Below are 17,315 nucleotides of genomic sequence, written 5' to 3'. Positions count from 1 at the left end.
CTTATGTCAGTGTAGTTAGGGCAACGCAATGTCCCTGTAGATACTGCCTTACTTACATCAGCTGTTGGCTGTCATTCTTCTCAATTTCACAGCTCTGTACTGAAGCTCCCTGATGTGAACCCCACATCCAGCTCACAGCTTGGGCTGTCACCCTGGGGCAGGTGGGGGGCTCCAGCTAAAGCCCGTCTGTCCCCCAGGCTCCTGGCTCCCCACTCCCAGCCAGGGTGCTGCCCTGCCTCCCCACTCGGAGCTGGGCTGCCATCCAGGCTCCTGGCTCTCCGTGCCAAGCTGGGCTGTCCCCTGGCTCCCCACTGGGATCCCTGCTGCCTCCCAGCTCCCCACTTGGATCTGGAAGCCCGGGCAGCAGCCTGGCTCGGAGTTGGGAGCCAGGAACCCGAGCATCAGTCTGGCTTGCAGCAGGGAGGCAGAAGCCCAGGCGGCAGCCTGGCTCATAGCGGAGAGCTGGGAGCACAGGCAGCAACAAGGCTCCCAGCAGGAAGCCTGGGCAGCTGCCTGGATCGGAGCAGGGAGCCCGGGCAGCAGCCCAGCTAGGAGTGGGGAGCCCAGGCAGCAGCCCGACTGAGGGGGGAGGGGCTAAGAGCACAGGCCCTCAGTTCCAGGTGGAGGCTCCTGGCTCCCAGCTTCGAGCTGGGCTGCAGCCTGGGCTTCAAGCTCCCCACTCCCAGGTTGTGAACTTGAAAAACAGCAGTAAATATAGCCCAGGCTGTACGTCGACTTAAGTCTACTTAAGTTTGTAGGGTACACATGCCCTTAGACTATTACTTTTTTCAACTATGGCCTGTTTCTTGTCTGTCTCACACCAGCTTTACAATGGTGACACTCCACAGAAATACATGGTGTTAATCAATTTACAATAATGTAAACAAGAGGGGAATAAGGCTTGATGTTTGTGACATGGCATAAAACAGTGGATTGATCAGCTGTATTCGTACGTAACTTAGGTATTCAGTGAAAATTAGTATTTCCAGAGTTCATTCTGAACTTATCAAATACCATGGCTAATATCAAAATGCCTATAAAATTGTTTTTTCCTTATACGGAATGCTGATTCACCAGACTGATTAAAATCTAAAGCTCTCTTTATATACTGTCCTGCCACAACTTACCTTACAGCTTGAAGCAGTGATCATAGAAGGAATATGGAAGTACTTCATATCCTTATTTCTGAATTAGGTCATTCTTTGGCACTACATACTAATACTGTAAATGTAAGAATTTTAATCTCTTTGTAGTGGAGTCAGAAAAATAAAAATTTGATATAAAACACAGAGATTTGGTTTATCTCCATGGCAAGTGTGACAGACCCAGACCAGTGGGGTACAGGATTCTGGTAGAGGGCAAATATACTGGTCACTGGATGAGTAGTTTTCTGTTCCCTGAATGACCAGAGCAGGGGCTGCACTAGAGTAATCAGGAACCTGCTAGAACCAGTTAAGGCAGGCAGGCTAATTAGGACACCTGGAGCCAATTAAGAAGAAGCTGTTAGAATCAATTAAGGCAGGCTAATCAGGGCACCTGGGTTTTAAAAAGGAGCTCACTTCCACTTTCCTCAGATCTCACTGAGGAATACACTAGGAAACTGCACCATCTACTCAGGACATTCCCTACACTAACACAGGAACAAAACAACATACCCTTAGAGCCCCGACCGGGGTTATTCTATCTACTACCCAAGATCCACAAACCTGGAAATCCTGGATGCCCCATCATTTCGGGCATTGGCACTCTCACTGAAGGACTGTCTGGATATGTGGACTCCCTACTCAGACCCTACGCCACCAGCACTCCTAGCTATCTCCGTGACACCACTGATTTCCTGAGAAAACTACAATGCATTGGTGACCTCCCAGAAAACACCATCCTAGACACCATGAATGTGGAGGCTCTCTACACAAACATCCCACACACAGATGGAATACAAGCTCTCAGGAACAGTATCCCTGATGATGACACAGCACAGCTTGTTGCTGAGCTCTGTGACTTTATCCTCACGCGCAATTATTTCAAATTTGGTGACAATATATACCTCCAGACCACTGGCACCGCCATGGGCACCCGCATGGCCCCACAATATGCCAATATTTTTATGGCTGACCTGGAACAACGCTTCCTCAGCTCTCATCCGCTCACGCCCCTTCTCTACCTACGCTACATTGATGACATCATCATCTGGACCCATGGGAAGGAGACCCTAGAAGAATTCCACCATGATTTCAACAGCTTCCACCTCACCATCAACCTCAGCCTGGACCAATCCACACGGGAGGTCCACTTCCTAGACACCACAGTACAAATAAGCGATGGCCAGATCACCACCCTATACCGAAAACCCACCGACCGCTATGCCTACCTTCATGCCTCCAGCTTCCACCCCGGACACACCACACGATCCATCGTCTACAGCCAAGCGCTGAGGTACAACCGCATCTGCTCCAACCCCTCAGATGGAGACCAACACCTACAAGATCTTCACCAAGCATTTTCAAAACTATGATACCCACACAAGGAAATAGAGAAACAAATCAACAGAGCCAGACGTGTACCCAGAGGTCTCCTGCTACAAGACAGGCCCAAAAAAGAAACCAGCAGAACTCCACTGGCCATCACCTACAGCCTCAGCTTAAATCTCTCCAACGCATCATCAGTGATTTACAACCCATCCTGGACAACGATCCCGCACTTTCACAGTCCTTGAGAGGCAGGCCAGTCCTTGCTCACAGACAACCTACCAACATTAAGCATATTCTCACCAGCAACCACGCACCGCACCATAACAACTCTAACTCAGGAATCAACCCATGCAACAAACCTCGATGCCAACTCTGCCCACATATCTACACCAGCAACACCATCACAGAACCTAACCAGATCAGCTACAATATCACCGACTCATTCACCTGCACATCCACCAATGTTATATATGCCATCGTGTGCCAGCAATGCCCCTCTGCTATGTACATTGGCCAAACTGGACAGTCACTATGCAAGAGGATAAATGGACACAAGTCAGATATCAGGAATGGTAATATACAAAAACCTGTAGGAGAACACTTCAACCTCCCTGGCCACACAATACCAGATGTAAAGGTAGCCATATTACAGCAAAAAAACTTCAGGACCAGACTCCAAAGAGAAACTGCTGAGCTCCAGTTCATTTGCAAATTTGACACCATCAGATCAGGATTAAACAAAGACTGTGAATGACTATCCAGCTACAGAAGCAGTTTCTCCTCCCTTGGTGTTCACACCTCAACTGCTAGCAGAGCACCTCACCCTCCCTATCTCCATACTGATTTATACCTGCCTCTGGAAATTTCCATTACTTGCATCTGAAGAAGTGAGGTTCTTACCCACGAAAGCTTATGCTCCCAATACTTCTGTTAGTCTTAAAGGTGCCACAGGACCCTCTGTTGCTTTTTACAGATTCAGACTAATATGGCTACCCCTTTGATACTTGAACTCACTTCAGTTTGTGGTGGGAGTGTGAGGAGCTGGGAGCAAGAGGCACAAGGAGCTGAGAGTGAGAGGGTGTGCTGCTGGAAGACTGAGGAGCACAAGTGTTAATCAGACACCAGGAGGAAGGTCCTTTGGTGAGAATAAGGAAGGTGTTTGGAGGAGGCCATGGGGAAGTAGCCCAGGGAGTTGTAGCTGTCATGCAGTTGTTACAGGAGGCACTATAGACAGCTGCAGTCCACAGGGCCCTGGGCTGGAACCCGGAGTACAGGGCGGGCCCGGGTTCCCCCCAAACCTCCCAATTGACCTGGACTGTGGGTTCTCCCAGAGGGGAAGGTCTCTGGGCTGTTCCCCAACCCACATGGTGAATCTCTGAGGCAAGAAATTCCGCCAATAAGCTCAGGACCCACCAAGATAGAGGAGGAACTTTGTCACACTGGTGTCAAGAGTGGGATCTTGGGGTGCACAGTGCGGCAGAAGAAAGAGGGTAATTTAAACAAAAACAAAAACAAAAACAAAAAGAGAGGGTTTATTTTTTTTCACCACAATGGATGACGTAGTGCGGGCACTGATACAAGCTACAGCGGCCCAGCAGGAGGCTACCTGTGTCCAGGCAGCCGCCCAACAGGAGGCAGTGCGGCTCAAACAAGAGACCAATCGCCTGCTGATGGACCAGGCTGCTCAAGACCGAGCTATGTTGCGGGAACCGGTAAACCAGGTAAAGTCCATTACAGAGCTGAATCACGGCCATGATGGGATGCGGCTCATACGGGCCAGCCATTGGCTGCAGAAAATGACACGGAAGGATGATGTAGAGGCATACCATCTGGCCTTTGAAAGGACAGCCCTACGGGAGGCCTGGCCTCGAGATCAGTGGTCTGGCATCCTTGCCCCATTCCTGTGGCGGGAGGCCCAGAAGGCCTACCATGATCTTCCTGAAGAGGCTGCGGCAGACTACCCCCAGCTGAAAGCAGAGATCCTGGCCAGATCTGGGGTAACGACAGCAGTGCGGGCCCAGCGGTATCACAGTTGGAGGTACCAGGAAGACAAAACCCCACGGTCCCAATTGTATGACCTCATCCATCTAGCACAAAAGTGGTTGCAAACAGAGTCCCGGAGTCCGGAAGAGATACTAGCGGTTCTGGTCACCGACCGATACATGAGGGGACTACCACCAGACCTTCGTGCCTGGTTAAGCCAGAACAAACCCTCCACCTATGATGAGGTTGTCGCCCTGGTAGAGAGGCGAAGGACAGCGAGGGAGCTGACCCGACCAGTTAAGGAAGAGGCACCCCGGGTTAAACTAGCAGCACCAAGCCCTAAAGTTCGGGTGACTGGGCCACCAGGAGGGCCCAGGTGGAAAAAGAGAGAGGCTGAAGGCCAATTAGAGGCCACAAAGAGTCGGAGCACTGAGGGAGAAGAGGATCGTGATGTTAGACTGCCCAAACCAAGAGACCGGGGAACACCTAGGGCTCCATACAGATGTTATGCCTGCGGGGAGTGGGGACACATACCTGCACAGTGTCCCAATGCTGAGGAGCCTATGCAGTGGAACCGGGCAGATCCATGCTCCCTAATCCACCTTGTGGGGGTCTCACTAACCCCACATATGTATACCAGACCAGTGAAACTAAATGGGGTAGGGACCACGGCACTGGTTGATTCGGGGAGTGCTATCACGCTTATCTCAGGGAAGCTCGTGAAGCGTAGTCAGCGGCTGAAGGCTAAACATATGGGGATAACATGTGTCCATTGGACAGTTAGTTACTACAACACCATCCCAGTAAAAATCGAGATCCAAGGGAATACTACTGAGGTAGCTGCAGGTGTAGTCCCTAAACTCTCATACCCAGTGCTCATAGGGAGGGACTTCCCAGGGTGTAGAAACTTACTCCCAGTAGGGGGATTGGAGAAAGACGGGGACCCTAAAATTGATGACTCATCCACAGCAGACTGTCAACCCCCAATCTTCTCTGAAATATCCCCAGATTTGTTCTCCACTCCCAGACAGGGTAGAAAGACAAAAAGGGAAAGAAGGGCAGCTAAGGCCTTGGGAACCCGAATACTGACCCAAAGCCAGAGGGTCGCTCTTGTAGGTAGGCGGACCCACGCAGCTGAAAAGGTGGCCAAGCAGGAGGGAGAAGCACCTGAGTCTGACCCCCACCCTAATGCTTCTGAACCAGTAGAGGCAACAGAGAGGGCCCCTAGATCCTGGGCAGATTAGCCCCGGGAGAGGAAGTTTTGGACGGGACCAGGCAGAAGACCCAAGGTATGACAACATTAGGAAGGAGGTGACTGAAATAGATGGGGTCCCCGTGGAAGGAAAAACCCAGGGACCAGGACCATACTTCATAGTGAAGAAGGATCTCTTATACCGGGTTGCACCAGTACAGGGGCAGAAGGTACAGCAGATCTTAGTACCTCAAAAACACCAGAACGCTGTATTAAGTCTTGCTCATAGTCATCTTTTTGGGAGGCATTTGGGGGTAGAGAAGACCCTGGCACGAGTCCTACGATGGTTCTTCTGGCCCGGAGTACATGAAGAAGTGCGGAGGTACTGTGCCTCCTGCCCGGAGTGTCAGCTGCACAGTCCCCGTCCCCACTTGAGGGCACCTTTAGTACCCCTTCCCATCATAGAGGTCCCCTTCGAGCGAATAGCCATGGACCTAGTGGGACCCCTGGAGAAGACGGCTCGGGGCCACCAATATATACTTGTTGTTTTGGACTATGCTACTCGCTACCCAGAAACTATAGCCAAAGAGCTGGTAGGGATCTTTGCCCGAATGGGCCTACCGAAGGAGATATTAACCGACCAAGGAACCCCATTTATGTCGAAGCTAATGAAGGACCTCTGTACACTGCTCCATATACATACTCTGAGAACTTCGGTCTACCATCCGCAGGCTGATGGGTTGGTAGAAAGGTTTAACCGAACCCTCAAGGCTATGATAAGGAAGGTGATAAGTCGGGATGGGAAGGATTGGGACACCCTACCACCCTACCTTATGTTCGCTATCCTGGAGGTACCACAGGCCTCAACTGGGTTTTCTCCCTTCGAGTTATTATATGGGTGTCACCCCCGTTGCATACTAGATATCGCCAAAGAGATCTGGGAAGAGGAACCCAATAAGGGGGAAAATATAATAGAGCATGTAATGCAGATGCGAGACCGGATAGCCCGGGTTACCCCTATTGTACAGGAATATTTGGAGAAGGCACAGGAGGCCCAGCGAACCCATTACAATCGCCAGGCAAAAGTGCGACAGTTCTAACCAGGGGATCGGGTTATGGTGTTGGTACCCACGGCAGAAAGCAAGCTTCTGGCCCAATGGCAGGGGCCCTATGAGGTGGTTGAACCCGTGGGGGAAGTAACCTACAAGGTGCGGCAGCCAGGACGCAGAAAACAAGAACAGATTTATCACGTTAACCTTCTGAAACCCTGGCATGCACAAGAGGCATGCACAACGGTCCAAAAAGACCTAACCCAGGAAAACAAGCCTTCCAAACAGCTGAGAGTGTTTCCTGATTTAACACCAGACCAGAAGAATGAGGTGTCTGAGATGATCTTCCGGAACCAAGATGTGTTCTCGACAAAACCGGGTCAAACAACCGAGACATATCACCACATCGTCACGAACCCTGGGGCCAGAGTAACAATGAGGCTCTATCGGGTGCCAGCGGCAAAAAGGGAGGAAATAAAAGCAGAAGTAAAAAAAATGCTGGAGTTGGGGATCATCGAAGAATCCCATAGTCAGTGGTCCAACTCAATCGTGCTGGTGCCCAAACCTGATGGCACCACAAGATTTTGCAACGACTTCTGGCGACTAAACGAAGTATCCCAGTTCGACGCGTATCCCATACCTCGCGTAGATGAGCTAGTGGATTGTCTGAGTAATGCCGGTACTTGACTACCCTAGACTTGACAAAGGGGTACTGGCAGATTCCCCTTGCGGAAGACGCAAAGGAAAAGACTGCGTTCTCTACATCAGAGGGTCTTTTTCAATATACTGTCCTCCCCTTTGAACTACATGGGTCCTCAGCTACCTTCCAGCGCCTCATGGACCAGCTATTATGCCCGCACAACAGTTATGCTGCTGCCTACTTGGACGATGTGGTCATTCATACCCCAGACTGGGAAACCCACCTGGAGAAGGTGGAGGCAGTCCTCGATACCTTCAGGCAAGCTGGCCTTACAGCAAACCCTGCCAAGTGTGCTGTAGGGTTTACAGAGGCCAAATATCTTGGCTACGTTGTGGGAAAAGGTCTGGTAAAGCCCCAAGTGAACAAGTTAGAGGCCATCCAAAATTGGCCCCGACCAAGTCGCAAGAAACAAGTCCGGGCGTTCCTAGGTGTGGTGGGGTATTACCGACGATTTATCCCCCACTTTGCCACAAGGGCAAGCCCCCTGACAGACCTAGTGAAAGCCCATGGACCTGATCTGGTGAGATGGTCTGACGCAGCAGAGGAAGCATTCACAGACCTACGGACTGCCCTCTGCAATAACCCCGTACTGATAGCCCCTGATTTCACCAAGGAGTTTATTCTGCAGACGAATGCATCGGAAGTAGAGTTGGGGGCCGTTCTATCACAGATGGTCGGGGAGGAGGAACACCCAATTCTATACCTCAGTCGGAAAGGGAACAAAAATATGCAGTGGTGGAGAGAGAATGCCTCGCTGCAAAATGGGCCATGGAAACATTGCGCTACCACCTGCTCGGGCTCAGATTTGTCCTCGTGACCGACCATGCCCCTCTTCAATGGATGCAGCGGAACAAGGAGAAGAACACAAGGGTGACCAGATGGTTCTTATCCCTCCAACCTTTCCAATTCCATGTGCAACACACAGCAGGGAGCCATCATGGCAACGCCGATGGCTTGTCACGTGTGCACTGTCTGGCGTCCCAAGCTGCCCAACCCCTTGGCGTTGAGCAGGGGGGAGGGATATGTGACAGACCCAGACCAGTGGGGTACAGGAGTCTGGTAGAGGGCAAATATACTGGTCACTGGATGAGTAGTTTTCTGTTCCCTGAGTGACCAGAGCAGGGGCTGCACTAGAGTAATCAGGAACCTGCTAGAACCAGTTAAGGCAGGAAGGCTAATTAGGACACCTGGAGCCAATTAAGAAGAAGCTGCTAGAATCAATGAAGGCAGGCTAATCAGGGCACTTGGCTTTTAAAAAGGAGCTCACTTCAGTTTGTGCTGAGAGTGTGAGGAGCTGGGAGCAAGAGGCACAAGGAGCTGAGAGTGAGGGGGTGTGCTGCTGGAGGACTGAGGAGCACGAACGTTATCAGACACCTGGAGGAAGGTCCTGTGGTGAGAATAAGGAAGGTGTTTGGAGGAGGCCATGGGGAAGTAGCCCAGGGAGTTGTAACTGTCATGTAGCTGTTACAGGAGGCACTATAGACAGCTGCAGTCCACAGGGCCCTGGGCTGGAACCCGAAGTAGAGGGCGGGCCCGGGTTCCCCCCAAACCTCCCAATTGACCTGGACTGTGGGTTCTCCCAGAGGGGAAGGTCTCTGGGCTGTTCCCCAACCCTCATGGTGAATCTCTGAGGCAAGAAAATCCACCAATAAGCGCAGGACTCACCAAGATAGAAGAGGAACTTTGTCACACAAGATAATAGTCTCCTAGCGGTGAATTTATGGTTCTGAATAATTAAAGGAAAAATGAGTTTCCAAGAGAATAATTTTTGAGGCTAAGGTGGCGCTGGTAAATAATGAACCCATGTAACTTGTTGTGGCATCAGGAGTTAGCATTTTCTTGCCCATCAACCTATCTGAGAACCCGAGGAAGAATTTTGTTTTCACCCAGTTTGATTGTTTATTGGTGCCATTGTTAAAATTTAAAATGTAACCACTAGCCTGTCCAAAATGCTTATGGATGAAGAATCAAAGAAATGAGAGGATCAGAAGGCCAAGGTAGTAATATAGTCTATCCCCCTATTAAAGTAGGATTATTACCTACAGGAAATTTGAAATTCAATTTGAATTTTTGAAATTGAAAAAACTAACAAAAAAAAGTAAAGGAAAATGTCAAAATTCTCATGATGTTTTTTCTCTATTTTTTGACCAGATATATTGCTGTCAGCCAGTCAGTTCTACTTATGCGAGCTGTTCCTTGGAACATCTGCCTCTAAAGTTAGGGTTTTTTAGGCAGCTATGGAAGGGGAAAGCATGGGACTCCTGCTGTCATGGAAGGAGATGGTCACTTAGGGAACTAGGCAGCGCTACTGGCCTCTGCATAGTCAACTTTGGTGTTTGGCCTGGAATAGATGTGTGGTTTCTCTGAACATGCACTGATATAATGGGTCAAAATTCTTTTAAACTTTTAAAGAAAGTTTAAGAGAAAACTGGGGTTGTATATTTTACCCTTTTACTAGTTTCCCCCATAAACGAAACAATCTAGCCTAGTATTTTCAGGTCTCCCCACTCTTCTACACTTGTGAATTTTAGTACAGCCTCTCACAATAGCATACCGAATAGATTTCCTAATTCCACAACACTTGCTTTCTTGAAATCTAAAGCCCTTGTATTGTTCAGTTCTATTATTCTCGTTTCTTGCTATGCAGATTTCAGGCAGCCATGGTGTGACCCAGGGACCTCTTGATGCCAACTGGCAGAGGGGATAGGGAATGCATAGAGTTTTACAGGGGTCCTCTGGGTCAGATATATGTATAATAGTTCACCAAAGAGTGATACATAAGGTCTCTACTGAGAGCCATTAGCCCACTGGTAGTCATAATCATTGTGAAATGTATGTACGGATAATATTTAAGGAGTCATATCTATATTGAAAATTATGTTTTGAGGTCTTGGATTTAAAGCAGGTCCCCAGGAGGTAATTTGCCTCACACAGGTTCCTTTTAGGCAGGAAATTTATCTCCCTTTCTGATCATTTGTATGTTGTCTGCCTCAAAAGGAGACCTATTTGAATACAGACCCAGTGCCAGTCAAAAGGTTGCAAAATCCACACGAGAGAAAATCTACAGAAAGAAACAAAACAGCAGGAGTGTCCTGTTTATGAATAATGACAAAGGCTTTGTCTACACTGGAACCTGAACAACAAAACTTTTGTTGTTCCAGGGTGTGAAAAAACCACACCCCAGAACGACAAAAGTTTTGCCAACAAAAAGCACCGGTGTGAACAGCGCTTTGTCAGCAGGAGAGCTCTCCTGCTGACAAAGCTACCACCACACGTTGGGGGTGGAAGTTTTTTGTCAGCATGAGAACTCTCTCATGCCGACAAACAGTGGCTACACTACGCACCTTTTAGCGGTGCGGCTGTAGTGGCACAGTGCATCGTGTAGATGTAGCCAAAAGAAGGGACTTGTATATCTGGAGGTGGGGGGTGGGAAAAGCCACACAGTGGGTCCTTCACCTGGAAAGCAAGCTGACAGCATGCCTGTCTCATGATCCTGTTGGAATTCCCTTCCAGACCTTTCCACTTGGCTTATCCAGAACACGTCGTGTAGTTCTGGAAAAACATTTTATCCGGGTCTCTGGGACCCAAAAAACTCAGTTCGACTCCACTCATCGCTCAGGTTACTTTGCCCACACTAGCAAGGCTGAGACACAGGGAGTTTAGGCATAGTGTGATACTGTACCACATTTCCAGTTCATGTCACATACTACACAGTTTATATATGTCTTTCCTAGCTACTAACAGCTATACTTACATGTAAAGACCAATCACTTGGCAGATTGCATAAGGCAATATTATTATTTCTGCTTATTTTAGTTTAGTTTCTTACTCCCTTTTTTACTAAAAATATATTCACAAATAGTTAGTTGTTTCAGCAATTACTTGTTCATGCTTGTTCAGAAGTTACTTGTTCAGGCTTGTCTTGTCTTAACTTGGGCCTGCTCATGTCAGCTAAGTTATCCCTACAAAACCCAACCAACTTGTTTGTAAAACCCTGCAAAGATTTTGGGCCTGCATCACTCTACAAGACATGAGATTATCTAGTTAATTAAGTCTGGCTTTAGAATGCACGTTATGATTTTATTTCTTATGTAACCATTTGCTATTATTTGAATCTCTGTATTTTGTTAGATAAACTTCAAAAAAGAAGGAGCATGTGGCCAGAACAAGATTTTCTAATGACCCTTGGTTCCTAGAAATCTTCACAAAAGTTCTGGCTTGAGGCCAGAAAACCAAAGCGAATGCATTGCCTTCGCAACTTAAATACTGACCTGTAGTAGGGTTACCATTCATCCGGATTCCCCCGGACATGTCCGGCTTTTTGAGCTAATAATAGCGTCGGGGGGGAATTTGTAAATGTCCGGATTTCCCCTCCCCATGCAGAGCGTGCGTGGCTAACAGGGCAGCCGGCCGGATGATGCCACTTACATGGGGCTCAGACAGCCAGAGAGAGCCCCTCCTCCGCTTCCCCTGCAGCAGAGATCACTCCCTCCCTCCCTCCCTCCCTGCATTCGCAGATCGCCTCCGGCAGTCTGGAGCTCCTCCCCAGCTCCCGCTCCCCTGCTGCCCAGCATGCCGGGACAAGCGGCAGGGTAAGGAGGCCAGGGGGTTGGAGAAGGGGCAGGGAGGTTCTGCAGGGGGCAGTCAAGAGAGGGGGGGCCGGGAGTTCGGGGGGGGCTTTCTGGGGTAGGTGTGGATAAGGTTTTGGGCAGTCAGGGTACAGCTAGGGGGTAGGATCCTGGGGGGCAGTTAGGGTGGGGGGGGTCTTAGGAGTGGGCAGTTAGGGGACAAGGAACAGGGAGGCTTAGGTAGGGGGTGGGGTTCTGGAGGGCAGTTAGGAGCAGGGGTCCCAGGAGAGGGCAGTCAGGGGACAAGGAGTGGGGCGGGGGGAGGGAGTTCTGGGGGCGGGGCTGTCAGGGGGCAGGGGTGGGGAGAGGGATCGGAGCAGTCAGGGGACAGGGAGCAGAGGGGTTTAGATGGGTCGGGAGTTGGGGGGGCTGTCAGGGGGTGGGGAGTGGTTGGATGGGGCGTGGGAGTCCCAGGGGTCTGTCTGGGGGTGGGGGTGTGGATAAGGGTTGGGGCAGTTAGGGTACAGGTAGGGTCCTAGGGGGCCAGTTAGGATGGGGGGAGGGTCTCAGGAGGGGGCAGTCAGGGGACAAGAGGCAGGGGGAGGGTTGAGAGTTCTGAGTGGGGCGGGAAGTGGGAGCCAGTCGAAGGGGCAGGAGCGGGACTAGGGCAGGACGGGGGCAGGGCTCCTCCCGTCCTCTTTTTTGCTTGCTGAAATATGGTAACCCTACCTGTAGGAGTTGTGTTGCCGTAGCTCTCTGCTCAGGATTCTTCACTAAACATTTTTTCACAAAATCAGTAAACTCATCAGACCAGAGCTCCGGTTTCCGGAATGTTGGCGGTGGATTCGTGGGAATCATAAAAATAGCCTAGTTAAAAAAAATAAAACAAAAATAGAAAGGTGAAAAAAATCAGCAAAAATCATAACACTGTAGCCAAATAAACACATGGCTTTCTCCACTTTTTTTTTTTTTTTAAATCAGACTGAGAATCTGGAAGACAAATTTTAACTGGTCTAGAATTTCCAATATGATTGAGATTCAGGAAGCAAATCCATCTGCTACCAATGCAGCTATTTCCCATTAGATTTCCTCTATTTAAATTGTACCTCATTGAGCACATCATTCTTTATTTTATCTATTACTGTTATCAGTCTCGAGAGAAGATTTCGCCCTTTCAGAACCTCTTAGCAGAAGTTAGGGCACTTCCTGGTTCTGCAGATATATCTAAAAATATTGCTATTGAGAACCAGATCCACTTCCCATCTCTTAAGTTAATTTCAATTTTGTACAAGCAAAATTGCTGAAGAAAGTCAGATCAATCCTATTTACTTTTGCATTCTAAAATATTCAGGTGTAAACAAACACCTTGATTCTGCCGATGTGATTTAAAACTAATTCTAAAAATGGATAAAATGCCACTTAAGGCACACTGCAACAATAAAATATAAACAAAATCATGTCACTAGCTTACTGGTATGAAAAGGTCTTATAGAAATTGTGAAAATGGCAACATTTTATCCTATTTGTTGAAAACCACATACAGAGAAATTCTCCAGGTAGTACTCCCGGGGGAATTCTGCACCACTGCACATACGCAGAATTCATGTCCCCTGGGGATTTTTTGCTTCCCTGCAGAAAAATGACTTCTGTCAGGGAAGGGAAGCAAAGGAAAGGCGCAAGAACAATCGTGGGCCCCTCCCCAGCAGCGCCAGCGCATTGTTTCAGGTGTTTGGAGTGGGAATGGGGATGGCCTGGCCAGTGGCTCCTAGCCTGCACTGGGCTCAGCTGCTAGTCTGGGCTCTGGGAGGACCGGACTTCCTCTTCCCTTGCAAGGAGCGGCCGGGGCTGCGGCCCGGGCTGGGGCCAGGACATCCAGACCCCCAACCCTGCACCCAGGCCATCCCTTACTTAGCCCTCACACTCAAACCCCACCCCAATGAGCCCCACACTCCTGCACATAGACCACCCCAATGAGCCCCCCCAAACCCAGATTCTTACCCGACTAATCCTCAACCAATTGCACCCAGACCCCCACCTCACCAAGCCCCACTCTCCCCTGCTTAGCCCCCCACACCCAGATGCCCCAACAAGCGCGATATTGCCCACACACAAACCCTCCCTGCAGAGCCCCAACCACCTTCACCTGGACCCCCCCTACAGAGTCCCATTCCCCCTGCACCCAGAACCCACCCCCAAGGCCATGTGCATCCATATGCCCCCACACACCAGGACCTTCCAGTAAGCCACCCACACTCAGATTATCCCACACAGAACCTTTTTACCCCACACCAAGCCATTCCACACTTGGATCTTGCAGGGCTGAGCCTGCCTGCCCCACACCTGGATCAGGGGCCAGGGCTGGGTGTGTGCGCGAGACTGTCCCTCTTGCTCATTATTTTGGTGCAGCTGGTGTAGTGGGGCAAGGCCCTGGCCCTTGCAATGCCAGGGTCAGGTGCAGCCTCACCGAAAAGTCTGTGTCCCCAAGGGGAGAGGAGAAGGAATGCAGGGTGATAGCCCATCTTCATGCAGCCAATGGCCTGTGCTCCCCTCTGCCATGCTGGAACCTCCACATTTATTTATTGACAAATAAAATACGCAGAATTTTGCAGAATTTTAAAATATTGTGCATAGAATTTTTATTTTTTTGGTGTAGAATTCCCTCAGGAGTACAGATTGGGGGGGGGGGAAATCACACTATATGTCCCTTCTTTGTTCTGTTTAAGTCCAAGAGATTTTGCCACTGATTTTCATGACCCTAGATTTTACCCTAACTGAGGAGCTACCTGCATAAGAGGAGGAAAAGAAAGATTAATAGACACCTTTCTGAGGTATTAGTCTGAACTATCACCCTAATAAGATGGGTGGGGGGGAGTTTTTAATCAATGAAGTGCCATATATTATATTAACTATGTATTTCATAAATTACTGTACAGAATTACAAATAGTTGAAAAGATAGCAGCACACGGTGTATTAAAAGACCTAAGGTTTAAAAAAAAAAGTCATTATTCACTACTCCAACCAGGTTCAGTTGGGATCACCACTTTTCCCCATATAAAAAGATGGGGGTCACAAAAACATAGTACTCATTCATTGTAACCATCCTACACAGATAAATGGAACTTTTGAAGATAAATGGAAGAAAAAACCAAAATGAAATGACCACAAAGTGATGTAAAAAAGAGACAATTTATTCTTACCATCTACATAGCATATATACCATCATTTGAAATACTGCCAGGAGGGGAGAGGAGTACTCATTCATTGTAACCATCCTACACAGATAAATGGAACTTTTGAAGATAAATGGAAGAAAAAACCAAAATGAAATGACCACAAAGTGATGTAAAAAAGAGACAATTTATTCTTACCATCTACATAGCATATATACCATCATTTGAAATACTGCCAGGAGGGGAGAGGAGAGAGATATGAATTTGAGATTTTCAGCATAATCCCTGAATATATTTTTGATAGTCTACGAAAGCCCAGTATCTTGTTCAAACACCTCAATCTAAAATTAAACTCATATTCTCAAGAAAAGCTGAACATATGTTGAATTTGTACAACCTAAATATTCACTGTAATTTTCAGAGAATAAATATTTCAGTACCAAGTAACTGATTTCAATTCAAATACTTGTATTTTATAGATCAGTTCATTATTCACCTAATAGGAAATGTACAGTAATAAATCTGGCCATTTGGTTTAACAAAAGTAATACTCCTGCTGCCATAATTCAAGTTATTTTTCTTTATTTTCTTGGAGAGGGGTACCCTACTCCAATATAAGGTATCCCCAGCACTGGGGGCTTGAGCTCAGATGCATGAAAGTAGTACTATGCACTACTGATAGGCCTCCACGCTGGCATTAAACTACTAGTTTGCAGTACCAGACTAATTGTTTATCAGTATAAATGAAGTACTGCTGCTATAAAGCAAAGGATAACAAACTCAGCTGCTTCTGTCCTTGAAGGTAATTATCTCTTTTGAACTTTGAGCTGCTGAGTTGTAGTCTTATCTTAAGATAATCTTAAACTTAACATGTAATTTCTGCAGTAGCTATAAGAAACACAAGGATAAAACGGTCTACTTGTAACTATTGTTTATATAGTATCATCATAAAATGAGCTAAAAATATACATCTCCTATTTGATCATAAGCACTGAACTGTGACACACAGAATAAACAAGTCTAAATATATGAGCCATCATATTTAGGGGCAAGGTTATTTTAATTAACTGTATAGCAGCTACAAATCATATCAAAGAATTTACTTCTTTATAGTCAACAAATGACTGACCATTTATTCTTAAATGGTTAACAATACAAGCTACCAAAGTAACTTGTGTGTATATATATATACACACACAAGTTACTTTGGTAGTTTATATATATATAAACTTAAACTTAGGCTCCTAGATCCATATTTAGGTACTTAAATAAAAATGGGTAATCAGCACTACTGAAAATCAGGCCACTTATTTTGGTGCTTAAAGTTGGATTTAGAAACCTAAACAGTAGGCTCCTGTTTTTTAAAATCTTGACCTATTATTTCTCCTGAAATATTAGTCTGCAAAACAATTTTAGATGCCCTTTTGTAATACAAAAACACTGTATAAAGACTATGTGAAATACTGTATATGCAGAACAAAAGTACATATTCAATTAAAATACAAGATCATGGTTTATACTTCGGGGGGGAACGTGAAATTAAACTTTAAATTGAACCCCATCTCAATAGAGGAAATACTAAAAAATAGTAGATTATTTTTCCAAAGAAAAGAACAAGATGCTTAGGCAGACAAATTATATACATACATATATGTCAGTCTATATAATTTTATCTGATCTCAAAAACCATTTTGATGGAAGAATGTTAATATTCAGAAAGATTAGCTTCCCAGTTTATTTGTGTCTACACAACATGTTGCTTAACTACACATTTTACCATAAATCAAATGAAAAATAAATCTTCTTTAAATTCTAGTGTTCGTTCAAAACGTTGGTCACTTCCTTTTCTCAGGGCTTATACAGCTCCGTTCTTTTTTCTCTTCTCTAACTGCTCCTTCAGTCTCCTTCAATCCTGTTGGTGTACTGCGTGGCTCCACCTGAAGTCTTCTTCTCATCTTCATACTTGTACTCATGCCATAGATCATCTTGTTCACCCCCTGCCCTCCCATGGCTGTAACTATCACTTTCATACACATACATACAACTGAATCTATTACACATACATACCCTTGGGCAAGTCACCCTTATCTAACGGGTATATCTATCTTAGCCACTTATATGGCCCCCATTACTGTACAATCGGAGAATAATCCTCTTCACAACATCCCTGAGGTAGGAAAG

General features: G+C 47.1%; 1 protein-coding gene across 1 annotated transcript in view; it reads right to left on the bottom strand.

The window, feature by feature from the left end:
• STK3 (serine/threonine kinase 3) overlaps window positions 1-17,315 on the bottom strand; it is a 298,009-nt gene that overhangs the window by 144,170 nt on the left and 136,524 nt on the right. Inside the window, exon 7 of the mRNA XM_054019296.1 lies at window positions 12,693-12,830. Coding sequence (XP_053875271.1) covers window positions 12,693-12,830 — 138 coding nt within the window. The remainder of the gene's footprint in view (window positions 1-12,692; window positions 12,831-17,315) is intronic.

This window comes from Malaclemys terrapin, chromosome 2 (assembly GCF_027887155.1).
Source record: "Malaclemys terrapin pileata isolate rMalTer1 chromosome 2, rMalTer1.hap1, whole genome shotgun sequence".
Classification (NCBI taxonomy): Eukaryota; Metazoa; Chordata; order Testudines; family Emydidae; genus Malaclemys; species Malaclemys terrapin.
Note: the sequence above shows the minus strand (reverse complement) of the source record. Positions and strands in the feature narration are given on the sequence as shown.